The 13,335-nt window shown below is 31.0% G+C and overlaps 1 protein-coding gene across 1 annotated transcript in view; it reads left to right on the forward strand.

The window, feature by feature from the left end:
• LOC127730610 (testis-expressed protein 10-like) overlaps positions 1-12,476 on the forward strand; it is a 36,891-nt gene extending 24,415 nt beyond the window's left edge. The window contains exons 11-16 of the mRNA XM_052239074.1: positions 462-532; positions 845-957; positions 1,875-1,946; positions 2,808-3,096; positions 6,569-6,711; positions 12,258-12,476. Coding sequence (XP_052095034.1) covers positions 462-532; positions 845-957; positions 1,875-1,946; positions 2,808-3,096; positions 6,569-6,711; positions 12,258-12,332 — 763 coding nt within the window. The 3' untranslated portion in view covers positions 12,333-12,476. The remainder of the gene's footprint in view (positions 1-461; positions 533-844; positions 958-1,874; positions 1,947-2,807; positions 3,097-6,568; positions 6,712-12,257) is intronic.
• Positions 12,477-13,335: the final 859 nt, after the last annotated feature.

A 13,335-nucleotide genomic window follows, 5' to 3' on the forward strand; every position in this document is an offset into this window, starting at 1 on the left:
TAAACAAGTGACTTGATTTAAATGAAACTCTTGGTGAATCTCTTGTACCTAATATACTTGTGATTTTTTATATCCTCAAATGAAAACAGTTGTAATAGCTTTTTTCATTTGTGGATATAAAACTCATGAAATTAATCAACTGAAGGATCAGCTGTAGGCTGTGACAAATATCTTTCAAAGAAAACTCGCCTTCAAGTTTTGTAATTCTATTGTTTTGAACCTACTTTCAACAAATATAGAAAATGCTAATGATGTTGATCAGTATCCCAAAAATATTAAAAGAAAGAGTATAAAATATATATGTGCATGAAATCATGAATGAGATCTTCACCTTGTTATTTAACATAATTTCTGACTTTATATATAAATGTTTAGAGAAAGAAAGAATTTATATCTTTTATAGTATAACTACATTGCATCTGATTGGTGTTCATATAAAATCTACAATATATTAAAATTAGGTATTCCACATTGGATCATACACCAAATGAAGATGCTGACTACATCAGTTTTATGATGAGTGTTCTACTTGGTGAGTATTTATTCTATAGTTTGCTAATGAAAAATTGTGTAACTATTTCAAGAGATGATAAACAAAATGGACAAGGGAAAATGTTTAGCTAGAAAATATTAGCTTTAGACATTACTTTGATCCCTTTAATGACAATATTATTACTGTATATTCACAATTTTGTAATGTAATTATGTTTTTATGCAAACAAATAATAAATATTTTTTTTTTTTTTTTTAAATGTCTTGTGTCACATTTTAAGTGTAAAATGTTGAATTAAATAAATACCATCAGTCATATTTGATTAAATGTAAATTGAAATATATTTTTTAGGAGTAATTGATGGTGAGAAAGGAGACAGATATGGATGTGAAATTAATGAGGGTGCTGCCAACAATTTTCTAACAGAAAGTAAACAATGGGAGAGAACTCTTGTTCTTTCAGAGGTAAAAAAAATCACATAGTGATGTGTCTAAATATTAAATTTAACTGTATTGATAATAACTGTGCTATGGTTTATATGTTTCATTGTTCATTGTCTGTTGTACACATAAAGTTTTTTTTCCTCACAAATACAAGTTAATTGGTGTCATTTCGTTCCAAGAATAAAGAAATGGTCAAATTCTCACAACTTGCATAGAAATTGTGAAACAAAAAGATGTTATATTATGGTCTACTACACATGATGTCAAACAATCCTACCAAATATGAAAGGTCTCTGTAAAACGGTCTGAGTGGAGTTGTTTTCACAAGGTGTCATTGTGTTGCAATTGTGTTGAATAGTAAAAAGTGGGACATTACCCTAGTAAAAGTTTTGAAATCAAAATGATGGTATAGTATGGTCAACTATATATGATGACAAACAACCTTACTAAATATAAGATCTTTCTGTCAAATGGTCTAAGAGGCATTGGGTTTACAAGGTATCGATGTGTTAAAATATTGTTAAATAGTAAAGAAATGGTCAAAGTCTCATTTAATTTTGTAAAAAATGTCAATCAAAGTGACAGTAAACTAAGATCAACCACACATGACCAAAAACAGTATTACCAAGTATGAGAGGTTTCTGTCAAAAGTTCTCAGAGGAGTTGGATTCACAAGGTGTCATTGTGTAACAATAGTAAAAAAATTGTCCAACAACTCCTGTAAAAATGATCAAATCAAAATAGAGTTATATTATGGTCAAGAGAATATGATGGCAAATAATATTACCCAAGTATGAAATCTGTCTATCAAACAGACTTTGGGTATTTTTGAGATTGTGAGAGACAGATGAAAGAACAATGACTATAAATATATCCTCTGTGTAGGCGACAATAATTATCTTGAACAACTAAAGAAAGAATAATAATTTTTTTTGTAGGCAGTTAGTTCACATCTAACCCAGTATGGTGACACAGAACAAATGGTACAAATTTTGTCAGGATTTTTGCAAGTAAGACTATTGTGTTGTTTTTCTTGTTATTACCAAAGTTTGACAATGCTTGACCAGGATAGATGAGATATTAACTGAATGGTTGTGGATATTTTGGTTTCAGATTCATGTTTATAAGGGCAACTATTCCACACAAGAATAATCAGGTTTTGAAATAATGTTTTGAAATTCATTGTGTATTATCTGGTTAAAAAACAAATCATGGATAACTTGTGTGATGTGCTTGAAACACCCTTCATGAAGTAGTTTCATGGTTCATAGATGTATTTTACCAACAATAAAGTAAACAAATACAAAACTCACATTGATAACTTCTTGATATTGGATGTTAAATTTCTACTTGTAATTGCAAGTCTCATTTTCTATGTACATGTCTAGGAAAACAGAAGTTTTACATAAACTTTCACAAGAAAGCAATAGGTATCCCTAAAGGTAGGATCAAGCAAATCATGTCATGCCAGGAAATTTGTATGTTCAACTTTGTTACAATGTACATAATTCTTTATAAAAGTTGAATTTTACTAATGTTAGTGGTACATAAGCAAAATATCTGCATTTCTTTGGTAAAAGCTATGTTTAAATGGAATAATGCTGATTACTTCTAGAATTGCATCACAATTTACTTATTTACACAGCAGAGCCTGCTGTGATGGCTTTCGTTACTGTAACCTAGTTACATGTTAAATCAATTTGTTTGTTGGTATTGTTTAAAAAAAATTATGTATTAGTGTAGTGTTGTCATGAAGAAGATGTGAAGTTACATATGTTGTGTTGTATTGTGACACTTCCCTTGATTGTTGTCTTCCACATGAAAATGATGGAATCCTTATAAATGTTAAATAGGTTCATTTTTTGTTGCAGAAATGGGATTCAAGTTATACAGATAGTAATCTTATATCACTGATAGTTTTGTCCAATCAGATGGAATTTTACAACTATCCAGTTACATCTACTCTAACAGAAAGTCTTATACCACATTTCTGGGCATTTTGTAAGAAAATAACAGCAACAAGGAACATTTTGTTAAATGATTCCATGGATCAGTTCAAAAATATATGTACTACTGTTTTACAAAAGATGGTGGAATCTGTTTGTTGTATGGAGAATGGTTTATGTTTATTGGTTAAACTTTTGAAAGAAAACCTACATGGTAAGTCCTGTTAAAAACTAATAAAAAACCTATAATTCATTATAAAGGCAATTGAGGAGATAACTGTATTATATTGTAGGCTTACGTAAAACATAGGATTTACTGTGTGACAAATTGAATTTAAATATAGATGCATAGTTGAGCCAATTAAACAGATATTAGTGATAGTAAAACCAAGTATCTTGTAGACCAAGCTCAAATAATACTAGGGTTATCTCATTTCTAATACCTAATAAATCATTACTGTAAATTCAGAAATTATTACAATGTTTGTATTAATGTGAAAAATAGGACATAATCAGGTTTGCAATAATGATAACTTGCATAATTTCAATAGTGATTTTTATGCCCGCGCCTTAGCGGTGGGGGCATTAAGTTTTACCCTTGTCCGTCTGTACGTCCCAAAATTGGTTTCCGTTCTCTAACTTGAGTTTGCTTCAACCAAATGTTATGAAACTTATACACAATGCTTATTACCACAAAACACAGATCAAGTTTGAATTTTGGTGGCGTCACTTTAACCGTTTATGCCCCTTTATAAATGGAAAAATTGCAAAATTTTTATTTTCTTCTAAATATCAAGTAATTTTTAAAATTGGAGTTATCTTCCTTTGTCCATGATTATAGTTGAATCAACTACAATCAATGCTTTATACAATGCAATGTTTAATTTTGACTCCACTGTTAAAACACAGATCAAGTTGAATTTGGGTAGTGTTACTTTAACCATTATTGAGTTATGCCCCTTTATAAATCGAAAGATTGCAAAATTTTTAGTTTCCATTCTGTAACTTAAGTTTGCCCCAACCAAACATTATGAAACCTATATCCAATATTCATTACCACAAAACTAAGATCAAGTACAAATTTTTTATTTCCGTTTTCTAACTTTAGTTTGCCTCAACCAAATGTTATGAAACTTATACACAATGCTTATTACTATATAACAGATTAAGTACGAAATTTGGTGGCGACACTTTTACCATTCTTGAGTTATGTCCGTTTATAAACATAAAAATTGCTGAATTTTTCGTTTCCGTTCTCTAACTTTAGTTTGTCTCAACCAAATGTTATAAAACTTATACACAACCGTTCTAGAGTTATGCGTGTTTACAAATAGAAAAATTGCTGAATTTTTAGTTTCTGTTCTCTACTTTAAGTTAGCCTCAACCAAATGTTATGAGACTTACACACAATGCTTATTACCACAAAACTCAGATCAAGTTCAAATTTGGGTAGCGTCACTTTTACTGTTCTTCAGTTATGTCCCTTTATAACTATATGATATGCAAGCGGGGCACCATCTGTGTCCAAATGTGGACACTATTCACATTCATTTCCTCCTAAATTTTTTTGACCTCATTACTTTTGCATTTTTGCCTGGGGTAAAGGTTTTACAATAATAAATGCACGCATTAATTTCTGAATTTACAGTATTTCAATATAAAAAATTCCTTAATTAAAAATTTAGTGAAACATTGTTCTCTTCTTTATCAACTAAACAGTATGGCATCAAAGGTAAGCATCGGGCCTCAAACATTAGGCATACTTAGGCTTTATGAACTCTCTAGAATGGAATTAAATTAGGAGGAGGTATGATAAGAGCAAGTATTCTGCCCCTGAAATTGCACAAAAATTTTAATTCTTCAATACATTCCGGTGTTCTCCCCAGGATTTTTTGAAATCGCTGTGGTAAGCGCGCAATATTAGATTGATTCACCTTTCGCCATTTCGACGTAATGTTACATTTACTTACAACTGCCATGTTGGTTAAATTGTATAAAATAGAAAAAGACCTGCATTTTAATATACATATATATATGCATTATTACAAATGAAAATAAGTTACATTTTTATTATATTAAGCTTTTAATTAAAATGCCTAGATAATTTTAATAGTTTGATTTCATTACTATCCCTCTCAATCTTTTCTTATAAGAGTGATTATGTACAATATAGCACAGGCTGCACAGTAGGTATACTTTTTCTCTTACTTTTAGTTGTTTAACTTAAGCAGTTATGTATTTCATTTACAGCTTCATATTTAACTGACACTAGGTTAAGTTTCCAATGGCCAAATTTGACTGTTTTCATTAACTTTTATTAATATTTACTTCTTTCAAATTAAAAATTCACAACTAAAATCAGTATTTTATTTCATATCAAAAGAAAAAGTGGATAACCCTTTCTATAAGTAATTAAATGTTAATGCAGACATGTTTAAGTAAAGGCTAACATACTTCCAAGATGCATCTAACAGAAACCTCATTTTTTTGTTTAATGATTTTTTTAAGGTGGGTAAGCATGAAAAATTATATTTGCCAATTCAAACAAAAATACCAACTTTAAAGGTTGTGTTTCATAACTTTATAAATGTTTGAATTATTGCCACCAAAATTATTTGACAAGATTTGACAATACTAGTTTTAGTACTTTTCCCGCCAAAATTGTCTCCCTTCTACAACTTCCATTTCCTGTTTACACTTTGACCAAATGGATGCTTCTATTTATCAATAAATGCCATTTCATATCCAAGCAATCCCCTTATAATATCGATTTTAAAATAACATTTAATTGACATTTATTGATAATTGGATGGCATAACACAATAATTTATATTTATTTACACGATTTTGTTTTGTTTTATCTTCATCCATATTTTGGTCATGACAGGGAAATTTGGCTGTGTGATTCGAAAATGATGTTAGTTTTAATAATAAATGAAAAGGGTGATAAAATCTGGACTTTTTAGTACAGAAATACTAGTTGTGATGTCACTGTTCCATCATAGAAATGTTTAAATTGACATATATATTCAATTTTATGCATATTTTGCAAAATTAAATTTGAGCCATGGCTCTACCCAAAAATATAATTTACACTAACGACTTTGGATAAAACATCTTTTTGGGTAAGGCCTTAGCTTATATTCAAATATTAATAACAAGCTCTATAAGTGTGGCTAGTTTTGCAGTTTAAAAGCAACACATTTTAAAAGCCTCAATGCAAATATATATAGCAAAATTCCAAACTATAAATGTTGATATCAGACAGACTGATGTCTTATGAAGATATGAAGGATGTTACTTGATAGATAAATCATACTTTTAGATTTTCAAAAATCAAGGTACATACAAAGTTGCCTTATAATTCCTCCTTTGACAAAGATAATATTTTTAGATGAAAATGTGACATTCTTGTTTACCGGTACTATTGAAGAAATCACATATCAATAAATTCCCTGATTTAAAATGGTGGCTTCCCTTAGTTACAGAAATATAAATTTAGAATTTTACGCAATCAGATCAATCAATACTATATGTAAAAGATATTATAGTTACCACTCATTTGGGCTAATTGATTCTGTCTGTGGTTATGCTTTCAGTTGGTTAACAAAAAATAACAGTTTCCAAATACTTTAATATATGTATTTGGCCTATGTTAAACATTTATCATTTTATATTAAAAACAGATAACAAAACAATCCATTTGGAACTGAAGAAAGTTTGTCAAACTGGGTCACTCTGGATATGCCACTATGACAGCTGGATAGAGAGATCAAAAACTCATGCCAATATGATTCCTGAAATATCAACAACAGTTTCTTTAATTCAGGTGACATATATGTACTATTCTTCAACAGTTCTTCATCTTGGAATAAATTTGTGACCAAAAATTACTGTTACTCTAAAAAATAGTAATGAAACATTGTCTAAAGATGCATTCAACCGTCAAACTTTTCATATTCAAGGCAATTATGCCAGAGATACAAACAATTACAACAAATAAAAATAGAGGTATAGATGTGTAGATGCACATAAAAAGTGGCACTTTTTATGTGCATCTACAAAAATAATTGCAAAGTTTCCCTTAATTCAGTCTTATAAATTTTGTTCAGAAGTATTCTCCATTGATATGAACAGTCCTATTTTAATGATATGATTACTATTGGGTTTCCTGATTTTTACTTTTGTTTAATCATTTAACAAAGTGTGGGTGATGTAAGGGTATTTAGTTTAAAAATTGTGTCCAATGATCTCGCCTACCAAACCAACTTTGCTAATATGGCTAAGAATAGAACACAGGGATAAATGCAAGTTTTGCCTATGATCTTGAAAATTACTATTGATAGAGAAAATCTGACATGGGCAGAATTGTGAAATCTGACTGGGTCAGAAATAGTGAGAATTATCAAGATATACCTTTAATCCATTTACTACCAAAAGTGTCAGATGACTCCTTATAGAAGATATTGCCCTCAAATGACCATTGTTTCCAATTTTATGATTTTTGCCCATTCTCATTAAAATTATAGTAGATAGAGAAAAATGTTATACTGCAAAATGATCATTTAACATGGCAGAAATAGTCCTTTGACCCCTTTTAGGAGTAATTGCCCCTATATGTTGATATATACTGACTTTTTTTCTCTGTTTTGCTTATTTTCATTAAAACTATGATAGATAAAGAGAAATTTTAAATAACAAAAATGATCTGGGTGACAAGATCCACAAATTTGTCAACACTGTGGACTCTTTATAGGAGTTATTACACTTTTTTGCACTTTAACCAAAACTATAGTAGATAAAAAAAAACTGCAAACAGGAAAAATTATCAACAGGAAAAGATCTACAACTTTGCAAACATTGCATAAACTGTTGGTTGACTTCTTATAGGAGTCATTGTCCTTAAATGTTGATTCTAACACATTTTTTTGGCCAAATGTATATATTGTAGTAGATGAAGAAAATTGTAAACAACTCAAATTATCAACAAGAAAAGATTTATACCAATTGCCAAAATGGTCAATTGACTCCTTATATGAATTATTGCCCATTAATTATGATTCCCTCATTTTTTTGTAAATAGCAAAAATTATCAGCAAGACTAGGTCTTAGATAGATCAGGATAGCAGAAAGTGTCAGTTGACTCATTACAATAGTTATTGCCCTAAAATGTTTACCCTTTTTATACGACCGCAAAAAAATTTTGCGATGGTTTATTGGTGTGACGTTGGCGTCGTCGTCATCCGGCGTCTCTGGCGTCGTTGTCATCGTCCGAAGACACATTGGTTTTCGCACTCTAACTTTAGTTTAAGTTAATGGATCTCTATGAAATTTTACCATAAGGTTCAATACCACAAAAGGAAGGTTGGGATTGATTTTGGGGGTTATGGTACCAACAGTTAAGGAATTAGGGGCCAAAAATAAGCATTTTTGTAACTTCCAGACATAACTTGTGTGTTAGTGTATGGATCTCTCTGACATTGTACCACAAGGTTCCATATCACAAAGGGAATGCTGGGATTGATTTTGGGGGTTATTGCCTCAAAATTTTAGGAATTAGGGGCGAAAAAGGGGCCAAAACAAGCATTTTTCTAGTTTCATTTTAAAAAGAAATTGTGGGGGGGTCAATTTTTTCTCATTTCAGATTTCAGAAATTAAAAAGAATTATTCTTCAAATATTATTTTTTTTCAAATTTCAAATATTGAAAAATTTCAAGAAGTAATCTTTAATTGCACAGTATGGCGCATTAGATTTGTAAAATCTTTGACCACATTTATTTATTTGTTATGCCAAATCTGACCGTGTATTTAGATTTTTAATTTTGGGTCCAGTTTTCAAATTGGTCTACATTAAGGTCCAAAGGGTCCAAAATTAAACTTAGTTTGATTTTAACAAAAATTGAATATATGGGGTTCTTTGATATGCTGCATCTAAACATGTATTTAGATTTTTTATTATGGGCCCAGTTTTCAAGTTGGTCCAAGTTGGGGTCCAAAATTAAACTTTGTTTGATTTCAGCAAAAATTGAATATATGGGGTTCTTTGATATGCTGAATCTAACCATGTATTTTGATTTTTGGGCCCCGAGATCAAATTGGTCCACATTGAGGTCAAAAGGGTCCAAAATTAAACTTTGTTTGATTTCATCAAAAATTGAATTCTTTGGATTCTTTCATATGCTGAATCTAACCAAGTATTTAGATTTTGGATATTGGACCATAATAGGTAAATTAAGAAATTTTAAGTTCTTAGACCACATTCATTCTGTGTCAGAAAACCTATGCTGTGTCAAATATTTAATCACAATCCAAATTCAGAGCTGTATCAAGCTTGAATGTTGTGTCCATACTAGCCCCAACTGTTCAGGGTTCGACCTCTGCGGTCGTATCAAGCTGCGCCCAGCGGATCATTTTATTTATCATGTTAATGAAAAACTAAAATTAGAAACTGTATACAGCTAAAATCAATCAGCAAGACAAGATCTACAAGCTACAAAGCTGGAATTGTGTGTCCACCTCTTATACAATTTACTGCCCTTTAATGATGATTTTAACCCATATTTGAATTTGGGACATAAATTAAAGTAGATAGAGAGAATTTGAACTAAATAAATATCAGCCATGAATTCTATTCTAGCGACTCTAGTTAAACGGATTTTCGAAGGAAAAATCGGTTCTTGATTTGGGGATGTACGGCGGGTGGGCAGGCAGGTGGGCAGGCGTGCAGGTGGCTGCCAAACAGTGTCATTAACGAAATTTTTTTCCAAATTTAGATATGTTGTTTCCTGTAACTAAATGAAGGTCAAGTTCAATTTTCAGGATTTTAGCTTTTCTCGTTGTTGAGTTATAGCCCTTTCCCAAGAATTCTATTTTTGATGAAATTCTTATTAATTACCCCATTCTGTTTGAAGGGAAATAACTCATTTTTTTTAAAGATTTTTAAAGACTTTTTATTAATGATAAATGACATTTTTGATTTTTTTTTTTCTTTTCTTTGGTAAATTGTTTGAAGAATTTTGTGGTAGGTTTGTTTGTTATTCTGTATAAACTAATTTTCTGAATGCTATATATTTTTTTTTTTTTTTTATGAAGTGAACTCCTTTAATTAGATAATAATCTATTTTTATTAAAGGATATATTTCATTACATTACATTGTGTAGATAAAGTTGTTGACATTGATAGATAAGTTGCAGATCTACATTAGTTTGTGACAAATGAAAGAACAAATATTTTGAACTATTAATTATATTTGATTATAATTTGAAAATAGATATACATTGTGTAACATCATATCTAATTTTTGAAAATATTGGTTAAATCATATCTAATTTTAGAGAACTATGTGTTTATAATTTATTCAGTTTGAGTTATTTCCCTTTGAACATAAAATTATATGAATAAAATTAAACTGTGTTTCATTTCAACATAAATTAAATATATATAGGGTTCTATCAAATGCTGAATCTAATATAAAAAAAGAAGATGTGGTAAGATTGCCAATGAGACAACTCTCCAGAAGAGACCAAATGACACAGAAATTAACAACTATAGGTCACCGTATGACCTTCAACAATGAGCAAAGCCCATACCGCACAGTCAGCTATGAAAGGCCCTGAAATGACAATGTAAAACAATTCAAACGAGAAAACTAACAGCCTAATTTATGTACAAAAAATGAACGAAAAACAAATATGTAACACATAAACAAACGACAACCACTGAATTACAGGCTCCTGATTTGGGACAGGCACATACATACAGAATGTGGCGGGGTTAAACATGTTAGTGGGATCCCAACCCTCCCCTAACCTGGGACAGTGGTGTAACAGTACAACATAAGAACGAACTAAACCTGTATTTAAATATTAGATTATGGGCCCAGTTTTCAAGTTGGTTCAAATCAGGGTCCAAAATTAAACTTTGTTTGATTCAACAAAAAATGAATTTATGGGGTTCTTCGAAATGCTGAATCTAACCATGTATTTAGAGATTTTGGATTGTTGGCTCCTTTATCAAATTGGTTCATTTTGAGGTCCAAAGGGTCCTAAATTAAACTTTTGTTTGATTTCATCAAGAATTGAATTCTTGGGGTTCTTTGATATGCTGATTCTAACAATGTACTTAGATTTTGGATATTGGACCATAACAGGTAAATGTCCAATTTCAAATTTTTTAGTTCTTTGACCACATTCATTTTGTGTCACAAACCTATGTTGTGTCAACTATTCAATCACAATCCAAATTCAGAGCTGTTCTAAGCTTAAATGTAGTGTCCATACTTGCTCAACTGTTCAGGGTTTGACCTCTGCAGGAAATCCGGTTTGCTGTCACACTGATAGCCACTTGTTTTACATATCAAAACATACTGATTTTTACTTAAAAAAGAAATATATTACCCAATCGAGAAATAATAATAAACTGCATATTTTTTTATGCCCCACCTCTGATAGTAGAGGGGCATTATGTTTTTAAGTCTGCGTCTGTTCATTCGTTCATCCGTCTGTCCCGCTTCAGGTTATAGTTTTTGGTTAAGGTAGTTTTTGATGAAGTTGAAGTCCAATCAACTTGAAACTTAGTACACATGTTCCCTATGATATGATCTTTGTCATCTTAATGCCAAATTAGAGTTTTGACCCCAATTTCACGGTCCACTGAACATAGAAAATGATAGTGTGAGTGGGGCATCCATGTACTATGGACACATTCTTAGTTTTATATTGAAATGATTCTAATGTTCATGACTTGTGTCTTGTAATTTGTGCTTTTATTATCCCACAAACATCATTTAATGCTGAATCATTTATCAAAGATGTCAACAGATACCATTCAAACTTCAGTTGTCTTTTGCTTTGAATTTCCTTGTACTAGGGTAGAAGTTGAACATCTCTGGTATCATGTATGTTATTTTTTTATGGGACTTGGAAATATACTAAAGTTAACGAGATTACAAATCCGCCCAGTTCAAGTCATCAAAGTTACAATTGCAGTGAACAAACAGGAATTTTATAGGGACTAGTAAAAGGCCTCCATCTTTTTACACTGCCCAGTTGAGCACAAGTTTCCACTGTAGATATCGAGAAATGTTGAACAGCAAAAATTATTAGCAAAACAAGAACTACAAATAAGTCATTATGACCAAAATTGTCAGTAGGTTTTCATCCTTAAATTACTATTTACTTGTTTTATGTTATTACCTTGAAAACTATAATAGACAGAGACATGAGAGATGGCTAACACTTCTGCTAAATGGTTTTAATGTTGCATATTTTTCTCAGGTGAGTGATACAGGCTTTTTGGAGTCTCTTACTCATAATGCCATTTAAGTTTACTTCATTTTGTTCTTTTAATACCAATCATAATTTGTTATATTTCAGAAATCCTATCCTGAACTGAGAGAACAACAGTGGTGGTCAGATTTTTCCTTCCTTGTGTCAAGACTTAAGATATAAATAAAATTTATGAGATGATTTCATTTCATTCAATATTTATATGGAAAATAGCATTTTTCAAACATTTTCCAATAAACATAAGTTAAAGCAGTTGAGTGCAGTATTTTTTTCAAGGAAATGAAAATAAATCAATACTATGTATTATTTTGAGTTATTCAATTTGGGCAGTCTGACTGAAATACTCCAGATTCTGGCTTATATATATCCTTGAGTTTCAAAAGTATTCTTATCATGTGATGTAATATGATATATGATCTTGTCCTTTCTGGTAAAAATTTACATGTAATATTAAAAAATACACTACAGAAGTTGTAAATATGTTTCATGTTCACAAAATTAATTGACCTACCTAGTGTACCTGTAATTTGGTCAGCAGATACATTTAAACTAATAAAGAGTGATAAGATATTGTGAGGGAATTTGGGAATTTGGTGTTTGCTCTTCCACAGTTCAGTTTAAAGGAATTCACCACAATACCACTAAACCCATAAGGATGATGGTTTTTGTCTCGCCTTGACAGAGTCAAAAAGCGAGACATAGGTATGCTGTTATCGGCGTCGGCAGTAGGTCAGTTTATGGGGAACCACTAGTGGTAGGTCAATATTTGGTATGCACGAAAATTGTAAACACTGGACACAGCCATTTTTACACCTCTCAACTTAATATAGCACAGGTTCTGTCATTGGTCCAGAATGAATGTCGGAGTGAGCATGACTCATATCTGTTGGTAGATGGCACAACACTACACCAATTCTGTCTTAATCTGCCAAGATTGATGAAGGGACAGGATTGTAGCTCTTGACTAGTGAAGATGAAAAGGAGATGAAATATGATTGCTAATCAGAACTATCCAACAGGGTCCAAATGATATTGATTTAAGAATATATCAGTCACCATTCAGCCTTCAACAATGAGCAAAACCCATACTGTTTAGTCAGCTATCAAATGCAATTCAAATGGAAAAAACTACAGCCTGATTTATGACAAAACAATAAACCAAAAA

The sequence above is a fragment of the Mytilus californianus genome, unplaced genomic scaffold (genome assembly GCF_021869535.1).
Source record: "Mytilus californianus isolate M0D057914Y unplaced genomic scaffold, xbMytCali1.0.p SCAF_2, whole genome shotgun sequence".
Taxonomy (NCBI): Eukaryota; Metazoa; Mollusca; class Bivalvia; order Mytilida; family Mytilidae; genus Mytilus; species Mytilus californianus.